The sequence below is a fragment of the Xenopus tropicalis genome, chromosome 4 (genome assembly GCF_000004195.4).
Source record: "Xenopus tropicalis strain Nigerian chromosome 4, UCB_Xtro_10.0, whole genome shotgun sequence".
NCBI classification, from domain to species: domain Eukaryota; kingdom Metazoa; phylum Chordata; class Amphibia; order Anura; family Pipidae; genus Xenopus; species Xenopus tropicalis.
Genome location: NC_030680.2, coordinates 38,002,469 through 38,019,790, shown reverse-complemented (window position 1 = coordinate 38,019,790; position 17,322 = coordinate 38,002,469). Strand labels below are relative to the sequence as shown.

Here is a 17,322-nt window from a genome sequence, read left to right as displayed (position 1 = left end):
TAATAGTAATAAAGGTGCCTCAAGACTCAAGATTTGCCCAACCCTTTTTTTTTAGCTTTTCAATTGCTGGTGTGAGCCAGTGTTGTCTTTGGATAACTAGATGGCAATTTGATTTCCCAACATTCTTTATTTATGCCAAGAGGGTACACTAGATAGACTATGAGATGAGAGAATTTATAAGACCATGTAAATACAATATCATTATTACTATGCAGAGGTTACATTAATCTTATATGGGATAAAAGAACGGTTTAAAAAAAAATGACCAGTTATGACATTCTATTGTGTAGGATCTACTATTTCCTTTCAATTACATACATATAAACATTTTTGTTTTCAAATTTCATAGGCATTGGTATAGCTCAAGAGCTTCATTAGACTACAAATGTTAAGATTGTTCCCTACAAGTTAACTACAGCAAGAATCCGCAATGTTGAGCAGTATTTCTATACCTCTGAGCTGTTTATCAACAAGCTAGAAACCAAAGCAGCAGAGTATAAAAATAGCCCAGCTTTGAAGCTTTTTAGAAAAGAACAGGGAGAAAAGGCAGAATATAGAGTTAACTCTGCTGTATACTAAGCCCTTACCAAATATGGATAAAACAGCAAGTGTATGCAAAGAAGCAGCCGTCATTCACAAAACACAGTGGCGTCATTCAACCTACATTTAATTATCCTTTCAACAATAAAAGGAATAAGTGTGAGGGAGATGGAGGCATAAATATATAGAAAGACAGGAAAATCAGGATCAGATGCCTATTTAGAGCTGGTGGAGAGCAGAAGGGGGTAAAAATTCTGCTAAATTAATCATATCCTACAAAAATAGACAAATCTGGAGTGTGTGGGTTGTAATATAAAGGGGGAAGTTGACAACAGTTTATTGAAATGCGAAATAATCTTTTTTTTATTTTTTTTAGCCTATTCTGCAGAGATTTTAAAACAGACATCCCACACCTCTTCTATCCAAATGACGTCTCTCTCTCACTGCCCTGCCAGATCATTATGTTCATTCTGTTCCAATTTCAAAGAATACATTCATTTTAAACCAGTATGTTTAAAGCTGTCCAGGTGCTGCAGTAGATTTTAAGCTTCAGTAATGACATTTTCTTCTTCTGGTATAAGGACCTGTACCTGCTCCTGCAGCAAAGCAGCCGTAAGCATTAGTTTGATCTATTAGGGAGTATCAGTATTAACCATTATTGGAACACTTAAAGGTATAAAAATTGGTGCAACAGCTCAGCTCTACTGATTACAACAAAAAAACATGATATATGTAGCATTTATTATGATTATAAGATTAACTGCACAATGCCGTTAATGAAAATGTAGTACAACCAGGCTTGCCTGTAATTCTGTACAAATTGGGTACAGAATGTGTTATTTGGCTCTCTGCTCCTTTCTCTCCACTTCTCCCTCCTTTCCCTTGCACTTTCCTCCCCCTCTTCTCTCTACTCTCCTGTGGCTCAGCGTCATCTGTAAGAGCTGATGACGCCTGCCTGTAATAGCAGAGAAGGCAGTTCCCTTACCATGCAACCCATTGATGCTAAACTCCACTCTTCTCCCCCCTCCCCTTGCGTCTCACCTGCCCACACACTTCTCATCTACTATATAAAGACAGCCACGAGCTACAGTTCTTATAACCAGAATTCAGACACAGGCATCTAGGGAGATAGAGAAGGGGATACCACACTGAGTAGAAGACTGCAAACAGCGAGACGGAAAGGAAAGACGAAGCAAGGAGACAGGGGATCTCTGGACTGATTATTCCTCAGCATCCCGGAGACCCTAACAAAAATGTACAGGTCTACGAAAGGCGCTTCGAAGGCTAGAAGAGACCAGATCAATGCAGAGATACGCAATTTGAAAGAACTTCTTCCTATCTCTGAAGGCGACAAAGTCCGTCTGTCGTACCTTCACATCATGTCCCTTGCTTGTATTTATACAAGGAAATCTGTCTTCTTTTCAAGAGGTAAGATCTCAAATGTTGTAACACTATAAAGTGACTATTTTCATTGGTATGAACAGACACTGATTTGTTATATCTGTCTGATGAGAATCTTCTATTGTGTTCCTATAGATATATTTTACCTACTTTAATATGTTGACTGTTGCTACGTGCTATTTAGGAAGCTTTGAATAACTTGAATCACTTGTTGCCCAGATAATATAATTAAAACGTCATTAATGTCCCCAAATTTTTAAAACATGCTCCCATTCTAGTGGTTTTTATAAACGGCTTGCTGTCCTTGGTACTGAACCATACAGTAAAGTTTTCTTTATCGCTGTCCAGGGTCCTGAAACCAATTCAGTACTGCTTGGGAATTTGAATAGAAATGATAAAAATCTTGTGAATGGTATAATATAGATAAACTACATTTTACTTTTTACCCAACAGGGCAACAGGCAGAGGAATTAGAAGGTCTTCTCTCCAACCAGGACTTGATGGATTTTGTCCATAGTCTTCCTGGGTTTCTACTGACATTCACAAGTGAAGGAAAGCTCATTTATGTATCAGAAAATGTAGCTGATCATCTTGGACATTCAATGGTAAGTAAAAAGCACTCTTTCCACTTTATTTCTGTTATGGAAGTAATGTGTTTTATATACAAGACCACTTTTAAAACATGTTAATCAGTTTCTCTAACTACATATTTTCAGAAAACCAAAGCTGTCTTGAGTTTAAAGCAATGTTTTATTTTTATATATAAATATTAACACTGAGGTGAAGGTTATCTAAATTGCACACATAGGTGAATCTTTTCAGATACAAGTATAGACATTTAGAGTTCTAGAGAAGTGGAAATACATGTATTGGCTTCCATGTGACAGTACATTGCTTATTTAAACCTTGTCTCTATGTCCTTTCTCTATCAGGTTGATCTGGTGGCTCAGGGGGACAGCATCTATGACATAATCGACCCTTCTGATCATTTTGTGATGAGGAACCAGCTAGCAATGCCTTCATCTCCAGATAGTGGTGAGTTATTTCTTCAAGAACAATTTTTTGTATTATAAACCTTAATGACTGTATTCTGAGAACTAAACATAAAGGCTCTTATTGCAAAGGAAGAGAAAACATGGGCTATAAAGCGATATAATTGCTATATGGATATATTCATTTTCTTTGCCCACTAATCAGTGCATTTAATGATGTATGAGCTATTTATGTTTAGGTTTCTTAGCTAAAAATGTTCAGTACTGACTGAAATGCTCATGTCTCTTCTTCTTGTGTTTTTCTGCAGAGAGAATGTTCAGGTGCCGATTCAACACTTCAAAGACAGCTAGAAGGCAAAGTGCAGGCAACAAGCTGGTTCTTATCAGAGGAAGATTTCAGCAACCACCAGCTGGTACCTATTGGTCATCCAACCCCGTATTTACAGCTTTCTGCATTCCTCTTGATCCCAAGCCTAGAGTGATACAGAGTCATTTATTGGTGGATTTCTTTGAGAGTCAGCATGCAAAGGACCTAACTGTGCTGGATGTTTCAGACAGGTAAATGTCATATTTGTTACTTATTTTAGTATGTGCTACCAAATTGTGAGATGGACTTGATATGGTGCATATTGTGGGACATGTAGTAATGTTTTCTTTTTCTTTTTTTCCTACAGTATTTTACAGTACTTGTGGTATGAAAAAAGTGATCTACTCAGCAAGTCCTGGTACAATCTAATTCATCCTGAAGATCTTACTCATCTCTCCAAACAGCATCTCAAGCTGTGTAAGTTACTTTTAAATGACTTTGGGCTGGGTAAAATCTTATTGGGGAAGGAGATATAAGAAATTATATAAAGAGTGATATTTGCTATTAAGTTGGAAAGGAAAAAGAAATACCTAGCATACCTAGCGATAAGAAAATGTAATGCCTTTTGAAATGTTTCTTTAAAATAAACAAAGTTAGTTACCCCTTAGCCATTCTTTTAAAGAGCAATTAAAAGAAAGTACTTAATAATCTGGGGTCAGAGTCTGATTATCACAGAGAAATGTTTAATAAGAAAAGAGACAAGTAGGTAACGCAGAGAAAAGAAAGATTATTTGTAAGGGGATGAGGACACTCCATAGCATTGTGACAACATTAACACTTTTTTTCTATTTTTCTTTATAGTGAATGAATCCTGTGAAGGCAGAGCAGAAGTTGTAATACGTCTGCAAAGAAAAGATCAACTATGGGTTTGGGTGTATTCCATTCTGATACTTGAGGCCAGTGAGGCGTCCATCACTTCATATAATTATATAACCAGGTATGTATTCATACACAGACCAATAGAGTCACTGGAAACTTTTCCTAAATACCTTCTTCAAGGCACTAATGTATCATATTCTTATTTTTCTCTCTTCAGCGAGGAAGAAGCCTGGTGCTTGAGGCAGCAGCTGACCTCCGAGGAGACCCCAGTCTCTTTCTCAGCAGGGGCATCCTCCTATCAAGATACCCTTCTTTCTCCAGGAGACCTTTCAAGTCCAGATCAAGTCTTCACACCCCTTGCAAACACACCAACAAGTGCAGGACAGTCATTTGATTTCTCAGAGCCCATGACTATTGGTTCAGAAGATCCAATTCTTTGCCAGACCACTATCCCTCTTGTCGAAGATCCTGTGGCCCCTGAAGGCCAATCAGAGAATCAGTCTATCTTCACACTCTTTCAACCAACTTCACATGAGCATACCTTCAGAAGAGATCAGCTTGGGACACCCAAAGAATTCACCTGCACGCCACCTTATACTCCACACCAAAACTGTTCTTTCCTGTTTGGGACTCTAGAAAACCCCCCTCAAACAACATCTGAGCAAGAAACCACCATCCTTAACCCTGAAATGTATTATTCCTATTGCAGCTCACTCTATGAGAAGCTTCCCCCAACTCCAGACAGTCCAGGGGATGGTGGTGACTGCACAGTAATGAGGGTACCTGAAATTCCAGGACCACTGTTTGTGGATCTGCCAATGCTTCCAGAGGGGTTAGTCACCCCTGAAACATCACCAATTACCCAAGCTATGTTTAAATATTCAGAGCAGGAGAAGAGTGAAATAGACCTCCTAGTCAAGCAAATTGGTTCTTTGGCCAATGTCTTCAACAATGTAGCCACAAAAGAATTCTCACCCTCTGATACCATGTTACTGAACGGCCACGGACTGGCATACAGAAGTGTCTCACTACCTGCGTGTCTTCCCGAAACTGACACTACTGCTCCTTTCCCACGGTCCTGGAAAAGCATTGACCTTTCAATATTCTTAACTTGCCAGGACCCATCACTTCCAAGTAGTGGACACCCAGTCTGCAGCCTATTCAAAGACTTACCTGACTCACCCCCTTTTGCAGAAACAGGGTCTCCCTGCAGTGCCCTAGAGGAGGATGAATTAGGAGGAGACCTCTCTGCCTCCCCATCCATGACCTCGAATGTGACGACGGATCTGTCGCCAGAAGAATGTAACTTCTTAGAGGAACTGATGTCCTACAAAACAGACCTTGAGGCAGGTGCCTCAGAGATTCAATGTGACCGGTTTAATGATGAGTTGTATCAACTCCAGATTCAGCTGCAAGACGGCTTCCAACAAGGTGAGATACTGAAGGGAGTGGCTGTTGTAGGGGAAAAATGTCTAATTATCCTGTATAATATGTAATCACAACTTAAAACAGTGTGTCAGTTTAGTAGCATGGGCATATCAGTCTTGGTCCAAAAAAACAGATTATTATAGACCATTATAGCTAACACAGAAAAGGCAGTGACTATAAATTAATGTTGATGAGAAGATGGAGACTAAGTAGAAAACTAATTATTCTGTTCTCTTTTTCTCTCCACAGATGGAAGTGGAAAACCTTCGTTTTGAAATAAGTCTGTGACTTACTTCGATATGTATGGCATATTGTCATATCTTCAGCAGATTTCTGCTACCTTACAAACAATGAAAGAAATAATGCACAAAACACGGAGTGAAAATGGCTTTCTGCGCCATGAACACCCTTGTTCGCTTAAGAACTGTCTTATTTCAGTTTTTGCTTCCTTTTCTCTGCTCTTTTTAGATCTTGTGCACGTTGACATTATACAGATAGTTACCTATCTTTTGCCAATTTAAAACAAAGCAACGGCCCATCCTTAGATACATTCTGTTTGAATGTTAATCTAGTCGGGAACAAAACGTACAAACACACAATAAATGTTTAAGCAAAAGTCTTTTCTTGCAAAAGATCTGCAATGAAACACATGGTTTCAATATCAATTCTGGTATTTATAAACAAAACAGTTGGCTATGTTCAAATAATAAAATATTTTGAAAGTTATTTTAACCTTTAGCAAAAGGATGGGCCATTGCTACTCTATTTGTACAACAAATATGTCTGTTAAAATAGCTGGAAGAATAGACCAGAAAGTGGACAAAAATTGGTTATTGTATAAAGCAGTTGTAAGTAGTCTTACATATCAAAAATGTATTCACTCGTAGTGAAGCTAAAATAATATATACATTGTATTTTTAATTTTTGTTCAGTCCATAAAATTGGTATGTTTATATTTAAAGCAGTTTCCAGGAACCAGAGCTGTCCAACTGAAAGCCTGGGCACATAAAGTGACCAGATTGTATGTTTATGGACCCTTATAACCAAGGGTTCCAGCATTTTATCATCTGGCCAATGTTCGATAGACAGTAGGCCCTCTACTTAGCCAATAGCTGGACAGCAAGGCTGGAAGTGATACTGAAAAACCACAGTTCTTTAGATTGCTGTACTAGAACTGAATTTTCTACCCTTGCTCCCCCATATAATAGTAAGGTTAATTACTCCTAATCTGCTCCTCTTCAGAACACGTTGCACTTTACCGACCTATTCGGTTGATTAACAGTTTATTAATGTTAACTCAAATTTAGAAAACAATGGGATTACATTAATTCCAGAAAAAAATATGCAGTGGGATAATGGTACAACACATGGAAAAAACATTTACATTAAACCTCAATTTTAGCGGCAGAAAAATGGTTTTACATACAAGCAAAGCTAAATTGTGCATTTACAATGCATTTTAACCAACTGCACCTTTGAAGTTTAAAAGAACAACGTTCCCTTTACTTATAACTCAATATATGGGTAATATTTACCAAAGGGTGAACCCAGTATTAAACAGAATTTACTAAAAGAAAACACCCCTATTCGCTTATTTAGGGGTCTCTTTTTAGTGAATTTTGTGGTAAATATTTTGTTCACCAGTTTATCGATTTGCCTGATGTCAGATTTAGAGGGGAAGTTAAAAAAAATAAAAAGTTTACATGTATCAAAATTATGGCGCCATGGGGTGCCGTAAGTGATGACGTAGGATTTTGCTACGAATTAAGTATTAGGATATTTTTTCCTGAATTGCTGTTTTTCAAAGTTTGAGAGAAATGGTAAAAATAAGTAAATGAATTGTACATTTATAAATATATTTATAAGATATAATTTTTATATAACGTCTACGATGAGTTCGTTTGTGTTGGGCTGGTGATGTTAAGTCCTGGTCTTGTAGAAAAATAAAACTGTCTTTTTTATAGAGATGATTAAAAGGTTAAAGAAAAACTGTGTTTTCTTTATTTGGCCAAGAAGAATATCCATATCAAGCCATAAACTCTTAAAGAAAGGTGATTTATTTCCAAAACTCCCACTTTACAGTCCAAGGAATCCCCAAGTGATAAATTCCATTTCTTGAGCAACTGGCAACCTAATACTGCAAAGTCTTGTTGCACTGAGCCACTTACAATATACACATTTGCAATTTTTTCCCTACCTACAGCACTGTGCTCAGCAAAATGCTGGCTTATGAACACTACAAAAGCTGTTGTTTCATCACTATCAAGAAGAACAAAATTAGCTCACCCCTAAAATCTTAAAGACTGCCCATGCCATCTACTGCTTTGGCCCCCTTGAGGGGTGCAGCCCCATAGTTCTATGTTCCTTATGGCTGAGGCACACTATGTGAGAATAGAAAGCCCCCAAATTCTATGCGTGTCAACTAATGTCAAATTCAATTGTAAAAGTTGCAAGTAAATCAGATCTCAGTTATGACACAAATCTTGAAAATGGTATAAAATATTTAGGCAATGCTATAATTTAACTAGATAGACTTGGGTCTAAGTGAAAACCTGCTAGGGGTATATAATTGACTGCTTCCATACATTTCCAAGGGTCCGTGAAGAAAAACTGTTTACCATACCTATTACATCTGAGCCTCAGCAGATAATCGCTGGAGATCCAAGTATGGTCACATACACACACCATATGCTGTTATATGGGTTACTGAGGGATACAGTGATGTCCGAGGGCAAGATACCTTAGGCCAAAGGATCCCAAACTCTGAGACTTGCCCCCTTTCTACAGGAGAGTTTGGGAGTGGTAAGGGTTAGTGTCAGTTATGGCAACATTTTCCTGAAAATGAACAGTTGACTCTCTTGTACTCTGGGAAGGTTAACTAGGGTAAAATTTAACACTTTTTGTCCTAGATCAGTGCTGTCCAACTTCTGTGGTACCAAGGGTCGATAATGGAAGCCAGTTTTGACCACTCCCCTTTTTAAACCGCACCCACTTTAAACCACACCCAAGAGCTTTTAAGACCATACCCACATTAATGGTGGTAGCGCAGCAAAAACCAAAATGGTTGGTGTAGGGATATCACTCATATGTGAAAGAATTATATTGTGTCATATTAAGACACACCCTTAAATCCCTATGCCTCCTCCTTCTTTGTGGATAGCACAGCAACCCCCAGCACATAATTACACACCTTAGGGACCATATAATGATTATTTCCAAGTGCTAATAAACTTTCAGAACAAACCACTGCCAGGTTCACCTCCCACAGGCTGCTCAGGGAAGGCAGGGTATGGCACACACAGGCAGCATAGGGTGTGTGCAATACTCTGCCTGCCCTACCCTGCCTGTGTATGCAATACTGTGCCTGCCATATGCTGCCCGTGTGTGCCATACTATGCCTGCCCTATGATGCCTGTGAGTGCCATAATGTGCCTGCCTTATGCTACCTGTGTGTGTCATACTCTGCCTGCCCTATGCTGCCTGTGTGTGTGTGCAATAATCTGCCTAATCTGACTAATACCATTTAAAGTTTACACAAAGGTAAGCAGTCACAGCAGCCACACAGGTGGGGGGGGGCACACAGAGGGGAACCGCGGGCCGCCAGTTGGACAGCCCTTTCCTAGATATTTAGAAAACTGCAATGGAATGGCTGATACAGCAATGTTTTTTCTCATCTGCAGTTATGAGTTAAAGGGGTCTCTGGCCAAATGTTGACATGATTCAAAGAAATCCAAAAAAACACTGCCCTAGCCAACATTTGGCACTGGAATCCCTGACCTTATTCTTATGCACTTATCAGCAAACAAGCCATTTTTATAAAATATTGTTAGGATCAAGCAACCAAAACAAGACAAAGAGTAGCTTGTGGCATTTTATTACATAAATTACAAAAGACATAGAAATCCACAGTATATTTCGTCTGCCTGGAGAACATGTATCCCATGCTCAGTTCAATCAAGTTACTGTCCTTCATAAGATAATTATGACTCTGTGCAGTCTTATCTCCAGGGATAATGGAACATCCACACACTCCATGCTGTAAAAGAGCCTTATTTCTTTTTGGATCCTGCAGCTTCGGCAGCTTGAGCTTCAGCAGCAGCTTGGAGAACAAGCCGTCGCTCTTCTAAGAACTTCCCATACTCCTCTGCTGTCAAACTGAGGAAAATGGAAACACAATTTAATTAATTAAATTAATAATTTATGAACAAACCCTTCCCGTTGGAGTAAATGTAAATAAAAGTATTCTTGAAATAAGTAAATGAAATAGGTGGTCTAGGACGCTATCCCTGTATTGCCATGCATTAAAGAGACAATGTACTCCTTGTTCAACGTGAGTGCAATGAATGGGACATGTGATAAACATATTTTCTGATATTTGTTTTAGTTTTAAAAATTGATGGTTTTTGTTATTTCATGACCTAAACTGGGAAACCAGAGAAACTGAAGCTATTGTATATTTGGTCCTTGTGAGGCAGATAATCAGATTACAAGCTCACAGATAGTGCCACTGCAATATGCCAAGAAATCAGTCACAAAAAAGGGTTGAGGTGAGCGGGTTGTATACTGGAAAGTAGCGTCAGTCTTGTGGGCTTATTTATCAATTTTCGAGTTTGTGAATTGAAGTTTGTTTTCCTAAATCGATTGAAGTCACATACCGAATGCTTGCTTCTTATTAATGTGTGCAATTAAACTTAAATACCTTGAATTTTCAAGTTTACAAACTCGAATTCAACTCGAAAATCTGAATATCTCAAATTGAAATATGGCTTGACTTTGCCTAGGCTCGCTAGCTTTTAGATGGCAAATTTTTACATTCGATTTTTTGCACTTAGAAAATACCATTTTTTTTTTAGCACAACTAAACTGGAATCATGAAAAACATATTTGTGACTGGAATAGTAGGTAAAAGGTAGGTTCAGCACAAGCCCTATTCATCAAACTTAAGTGGAACAAGAGGAGATACTGTACCTTAAGGGTGAAGACACACAGAGTTACTTGTAGCTGCTACTTGTCACGGCTACTAAAATAGACAATGTTGATCATTTACCGATAATTGTCTCTACATGTGTTTTAGCAGAGGTAATTCTCAATATTTTCTATGGCAGGGTATTTTCTGGAGTTTAGTAGCTGTTAAAAAGTAGCTGCTACTAGTAGCTCAGTGTATCTTCACCCTTAAATATAAGCATGCAGGTTTCCATGAAGCACCAATGCCACTGCCATTCCTTTGTTAGGAAGCCTGTTGGAATGCTGGGATCAGACAATAAAACACAACGAACTTTGGGACAGATTACAATGGTGGGCAAGTCATTCATTTGTTCCTTATACTGTAGAATAAGGCAACATAAACATCAACATTGCATTACTTCGTTTCCACATTGTATATTAGTGCAGGTGGCGCTTGACCAATAGCAAAACATTTATTTCCATTCACAGTCTCACTATCTTCAGTACATTCAGTATACAGCTAAATTAGAGAAAATAAATACTTACTCTTTTACTACCTTGATCCCCAGTGACTTGGCACTTCCCATGATGCATTTCACCACATCTCTTAGTGGCATATCTCGCATTATAAAAGCTTCATCCTGTGACTTCACCAGAGCTATCTCATACAGCTGCTTTAATGTTACCATTCCTGCTATTTCATGACCTAATTACAGAAAGTGTGGGAGGAAAGAGAGAATTGACTTTACCTTTAATTAGTCAGATCAGTTATTTAAATACAGAGCAAAAAGAATATTCTAAGTATGTATGAGTATTTTAGTCCAGATAAAACATGAAATTCCCTTAATAATGTGTGCAATCAGATTTGCTAATCTACAGATATTTATTATTTAACATCTCTTATGAATGGGAGGTGCCATACTGCATGCCTGTGTTCAGATACAGTGGAGGAAATAATTATTTGACCCCTCGCTGATTTTGTAAGTTTGTCCAATGACAAAGAAATGAAACGTCTCAGAACAGTATAATTTCAATGGTAGGTTTATTTTAACAGTGGCAGATAGCACATCAAAAGGAAAATCGAAAAAATAACTTTAAATAAAAGATAGCAACTGATTTGCATTTCATTGAGTGAAATAAGTTTTTGAACCCCTACCAACCATTAAGAGTTCTGGCTCCCACAGAGTGGTTAGACACTTCTACTCAATTAGTCAACCTCATTAAGGACACCTGTCTTAACTAGTCACCTGTATAAAAGACACCTGTCCACAGAATCAATCAATCAAGCAGACTCCAAACTCTCCAACATGGGAAAGACCAAAGAGCTGTCCAAGGATGTCAGAGACAAAATTGTAGACCTGCACAAGGCTGGAATGGGCTACAAAATCATTAGCAAGAAGCTGGGAGAGAAGGTGACAACTGTTGGTGCGATTGTTCGAAAATGGAAGGAGCACAAAATGACCATCAATCGACCTCGCTCTGGGGCTCCACGCAAGATCTCACCTCGTGGGGTGTCAATGATTCTGAGAAAGGTGAAAAAGCATCCTAGAACTACACGGGAGGAGTTAGTTAATGACCTCAAATTAGCAGGGACCACAGTCACCAAGAAAACCATTGGAAACACATTACACCGCAATGGATTAAAATCCTGCAGGGCTCGCAAGGTCCCCCTGCTCAAGAAGGCACATGTGCAGGCCCATCTGAAGTTTGCCAATGAACACCTGAATGATTCTGTGAGTGACTGGGAGAAGGTGCTGTGGTCTGATGAGACCAAAATAGAGCTCTTTGGCATTAACTCAACTCGCTGTGTTTGGAGGAAGAAAAATGCTGCCTATGACCCCCAAAACACCGTCCCCACCGTCAAGCATGGGGGTGGAAACATTTTGCTTTGGGGGTGTTTTTCTGCTAAGGGCACAGGACAACTTATTCGCATTAACGGGAAAATGGACGGAGCCATGTATCGTGAAATCCTGAACGACAACCTCCTTCCCTCTGCCAGGAAACTGAAAATGGGTCGTGGATGGGTGTTCCAGCACGACAATGACCCAAAACATACAGCAAAGGCAACAAAGGAGTGGCTCAAGAAGAAGCACATTAAGGTCATGGAGTGGCCTAGTCAGTCTCCGGACCTTAATCCAATAGAAAACCTATGGAGGGAGCTCAAGCTCAGAGTTGCACAGAGACAGCCTTGAAACCTTAGGGATTTAGAGATGATCTGCAAAGAGGAGTGGACCAACATTCCTCCTAAAATGTGCGCAAACTTGGTCATCAATTACAAGAAACGTTTGACCTCTGTGCTTGCAAACAAGGGTTTTTCCACTAAGTATTAAGTCTTTTTTTGTTAGAGGGTTCAAAAACTTATTTCACTCAATGAAATGCAAATCAGTTGCTATCTTTTATTTAAAGTTATTTTTTCGATTTTCCTTTTGATGTGCTATCTGCCACTGTTAAAATAAACCTACCATTGAAATGATACTGTTCTGAGACTTTTCATTTCTTTGTCATTGGACAAACTTACAAAATCAGTGAGGGGTCAAATAATTATTTCCTCCACTGTATATCCATCATTGGTACTCAGAACGAGTAAGTACGTTTCTTATCTTGCATTATGGCAGTGACATGAACAAGCCTTTTGCAAATTCAATAGACGTAAGTAATATAGAATAAGCCTTTTTTCACATTTTTATAACATTACACATGTACTAGTTCATCAACAAGCAACTGGAAGAGGCTCGCTACACACCAGGTCATAATATCCCATTGTGTATGTGTACAATGACCATCACTTAATCTAAATGTGTTGTGCCCCACCTGTCTGCGCTGCTCCTTTTTCTATCCCAGCAGCAGCTTTTAGGAAATAAGACACCGGAGGCTGCCCAATTTTCATATCATAAGTTCTATCGGGCTGCAAAAGAAGAGAGTATGAAAATCTATTATATTTCTTTCAATGTAACTAAACTGCAATGTTTATTTTTTAAACAATTAAGCAAAAAAAGTGCTCTAGTACCTCTCAGTTTTGTGATACATTTGGAACAGCACGGTTGTATTATTAAGGCTTTCTGCTGCACTCCTTGTATGCTAGCAGAATATCACTCCCTGTATTGGGGCAAAATAAATTTTCCAGCAAAAACTAAGTATTTACCAATTGCACATGGTGAAAGACATAGTTTAAGGACTGTAATAGCCTTGCATATGTCATATTGGCCCAAAGTATGATGTCATGGTCATGATGGGAGAACCGCCTTCAATAAGTAATAAAAAATAATGTTTTGTGCAAGCTGGGTATTTAAGAAATATGTGTAGAGTAATGATTGGTAATCAAACAGATCATATTCAAGATCTCCTTATATTACACATTTTTGCTGGAGGGTTTGAGTCTATATAGAACTGTAGTTCATGCAGTACAAGCACTACTCAGTAGCTTAATAAACCCATCAGGGAAAGATCTTGTATTTTTATGTCCCTAGTTATGATGCTGTGGCAAACATCTGGGACTCTGTAGTGCCTTTAAATACAGACCTATGTGACAATGAGTAGGGCTCCCTTTAAAATAGGGTTGTTTTGTTTAGATCCATGTGTTTAAGAGTACGTGTACACCACTAAAGCTGCAGCATGATTTAGAGCAGCCTTACATGGGACTTGTCACCCAAAGGCTCATGCCAGATGGGGCTGACATCCCCTGTGCCAAACCATCTATGCTGCCTTATGCCTAAGGCAGTATTTAGGGACACTGTTTCCTTAAGTGTTGCCCTTAAACCTAGTCAGCCCAGTAAGAATCTAGTCCTACTTACCCAGTAAGTATATGTGGCAAAATCTTACCTTGACAAATATTTTTACAGGAAGAGGGATTCCTTCCTTGATGTCTTTGGTTTTTTCATTGAACTCCTTACAAAACTGGCCAATGGGGATACCTCGCTAAACAGGAATGCAGAAAAAAGTAAGAGAGGTTACAAAATTCCAGTCTGGAGACATTGCAAAGAGGAGATTTTCCTACTGCCGAACAGGAGTATTCAAAATGCAGCAGTTACCTGTCCCAGGATGGGTCCAAGCGGTGGTCCAGGAGCTGCCTGCCCAGCTCTCACCAGTGCTCGAATCATGCCGGCAACATTGGCTTTCTTTACAGTTTTTACTGCACGTGAAGCTTTTGACATAACTAAGGGAGAACAAAATTTTTTATTGTAAACCAGAATAACAAAAAGTTTTAATAAGACACTGCTAAAGTGGGAGCGATTCCTACTAAATATTTGCCCCTACTCTATGCTCCATTAAACTACACTTCATTGTAAATGATAATGCATCTAGTTTCCTGTGCTGGCTGCTGCTCTATTATCAATCTAAACTGCTTTTTTTCCCCCAAATGTTAAATAGTTATCAGTGTAAATCTGGCCAACATAAATTCCTTATTCATACAACCTTTCGATTACCTTTATCCTAACACAACATGCTTTACTATCATTGAAGTTGTTAGCTCTACTTTCAGTAGCAGTAGTTGTTGCACAGTTGCTAACAGAAAGAAGTTTTTGACCATATTTTGTCCCATGGCAAGCATTTCTTTATATTATGACCAAAACACACGAAACAAATTTTGGTGCATAGAATTTTGTTAAAATACATACATTGCACACAACAGATTAAAGGGGACATTGCCCTGACCTGTTTTCAGCATTACTGCATTTTCCATAGTGATTCTGATATACAGAGGGAGTTTCAGAGATTAAATAAATGACAGCACTGGCACTTGCTTCATTTGTATAGCATTTCAGATTATTTAAAATGTTATTTCCTCCATAAAATACTGTAATCAGGGTCAGCTGTAGAAATATTTCTGTTAAACTGCCATGTCTCATATAGGGCAGCCCTAGAAAATATAAATCTGCTTTACTTTGGCTAAAGCTATCATAGAACATATAGTTTTCAGTGCAGAGGCAAGAAGCAGATCTAGAGACAGATCATGAAGTAACAGTGATGTGCAGGCTGGCAAAAAGCTGACCAGTAGCCAACCCTGCCAACCCACCTGACCATAACCCTCTGTATTTATAGACCTGCACCCGACCTGCCCCTCTCTGACAGGGCAAAAAATGGCAGGGCACACAGAGTCGAATTTATAAATACTAACATCTGGAGGCAGAGATGGGGCATAGTAAGGTCATAGGCAGGGTGGACACATGGTAAAGTGCAGCCCAAACCCATCCACAAAAGTTGTGTGGATGTTGGCTTGTGGGTCCCACAAGTTCAGGCCAGCACATAACTAAGAAGGTCATAAACTCCTGCAAACATCATAAATGGTGTCTGTCTAGTTTGAATGAGTTACAAAATCATTTTAAATCCCAAATGAAATCAGAGACATATTTTTCAAATGAGAAATAGTTCTTCCTAGGAGTGAAAGTACTCGCACAGTCTTGGCCAAAGGAACATGTTGTGAATTCACAAAAGAATCTTAAAAAGTATCTGCAGATCTGCAGGCCTTTCTCTTCTCAGCTTAGTGTCATGTCTGCAGACAGATTATTTGAAATAATGAGATCTGTTGCAGAAAAGCAAGGACAACACTCACTAGAAAGAAGAAGCGAGCACTCACCTCACGTCTGCCAAAATGCACCTGAATAAGTATGAAGCAGTCAGGGAACAATGGAACAAGATAAATACTAATGGGTCTCTGGGGCTGTAAGGGGAAAAAATCAACAGTCAAGAATGGCAGTTGCATATAATGGTGCAAGTATTACAAATAATTTATTCAATCAATTCTGTTCTGCGGGAGAGTTTTATACAGCAGAATTCCCATCTGGGATCTTAGGCACCAATAATATAATAATTCAAAACACAAAAATAAATCTATACCAAAAATGTAAATGATCTGTAATTGTTTCTAAAGGGGTATTAAAGCTTAATAAAGAAGTAGGGTAGAAATACTGCAGACTATTTTGTGGGTTTCTGTACCAGCCCAAGGCAACCACAGCCCTTTAGCAGGGAAGATCTGTGCCCCCAAAGATGCCCCAGTAGCTCCCCATCTTCTTTTCTGCAAATTCCCTGCACATGCTCTGTGCTGCTGTCACTTACTGAGCTTAGGGACTGACTTAGAATATAGTGTGTGTATAAAATTCAGAATAAAAGGCTCATAAGTAATTAATACATATTTTAGGTGTGCATACCCCATTGTAGAAGCAGAAGGAATGCTTGGGAAACACTTGTACGATGACAACACAGAATACACCAGCCAATATAAACTGTCAATTCTGTCCTTCCAGACCAAGTTGGCAGATTATCGGCCTGTGTATAGGGCCATCTGAAAGGCCTGCCCAACCAATGTCTGGTCAAAAATCTGCCAGATAATAATAGGGCAGGATTCAAAATACCACTGGGGCTAAACTATAAGATCTGTATGGGCAGCTTTAGTTAGAAAGATAAGGGGAGGCATGAATCCGAATTTCCCTGAAATCCCAGGACCTGAGGGACCATTACCACATAAAACAGCATTATTACAGAACAGGGGGCAACTAGCAGTCCCACACGGAAACATGCCTGGGGTCTAAAGGCACTTATGCTATATGACATTTCGGGGACCACAGGCCATAAAGCACTGAATTTCCAGCTGTCTCGAACTTATTGCCATGCACACTCAAGCTACATCTACTTGTACAGCTGCTTACCGTCCCCTCAGTAAGTCAGTACTCTGCAGGAACACGGCACCACTTTATGTCAGTCCTCTTGCACTCCCCTTACGACCTTCATAAGCAGCTCTCCATAAGCACGCAAGCTCATTTCGCTTTACCCGATTGGCTTCTCGGACTTTCTATTACGCTTGTACCATTGGTAGACATACTTGCCAATCACACT

General features: G+C 39.1%; 2 protein-coding genes across 3 annotated transcripts; one reads left to right on the top strand and one right to left on the bottom strand.

Annotated features, from left to right (window-relative positions):
• Window positions 1–370: 370 nt before the first annotated feature.
• On the top strand, window positions 371–7,536 carry npas4 (neuronal PAS domain protein 4). 2 transcript variants are annotated; one of them, NM_001079438.2, is given in 8 exon segments: window positions 1,679–1,968; window positions 2,395–2,546; window positions 2,874–2,976; window positions 3,242–3,491; window positions 3,608–3,717; window positions 4,102–4,237; window positions 4,337–5,550; window positions 5,797–7,536. In NM_001079438.2, coding segments are annotated over 8 exon segments (2,166 nt in total). In that variant the 5' UTR covers window positions 1,679–1,793; the 3' UTR covers window positions 5,823–7,536.
• A 1,869-nt stretch (window positions 7,537–9,405) lies between these two features.
• On the bottom strand, window positions 9,406–17,203 carry mrpl11 (mitochondrial ribosomal protein L11). The gene is made up of 7 exons (NM_001016785.3): window positions 17,136–17,203; window positions 16,067–16,150; window positions 14,520–14,644; window positions 14,311–14,406; window positions 13,303–13,396; window positions 11,038–11,197; window positions 9,406–9,702 (listed from the first exon to the last, which is right to left on the bottom strand). The coding sequence occupies exons 3-7, from the start codon at window positions 14,640–14,642 to the stop codon at window positions 9,597–9,599; spliced, it is 579 nt and encodes a 192-aa protein (NP_001016785.1). The 5' UTR covers window positions 14,643–14,644; window positions 16,067–16,150; window positions 17,136–17,203; the 3' UTR covers window positions 9,406–9,596.
• Between the last annotated feature and the right edge of the window lie 119 nt (window positions 17,204–17,322).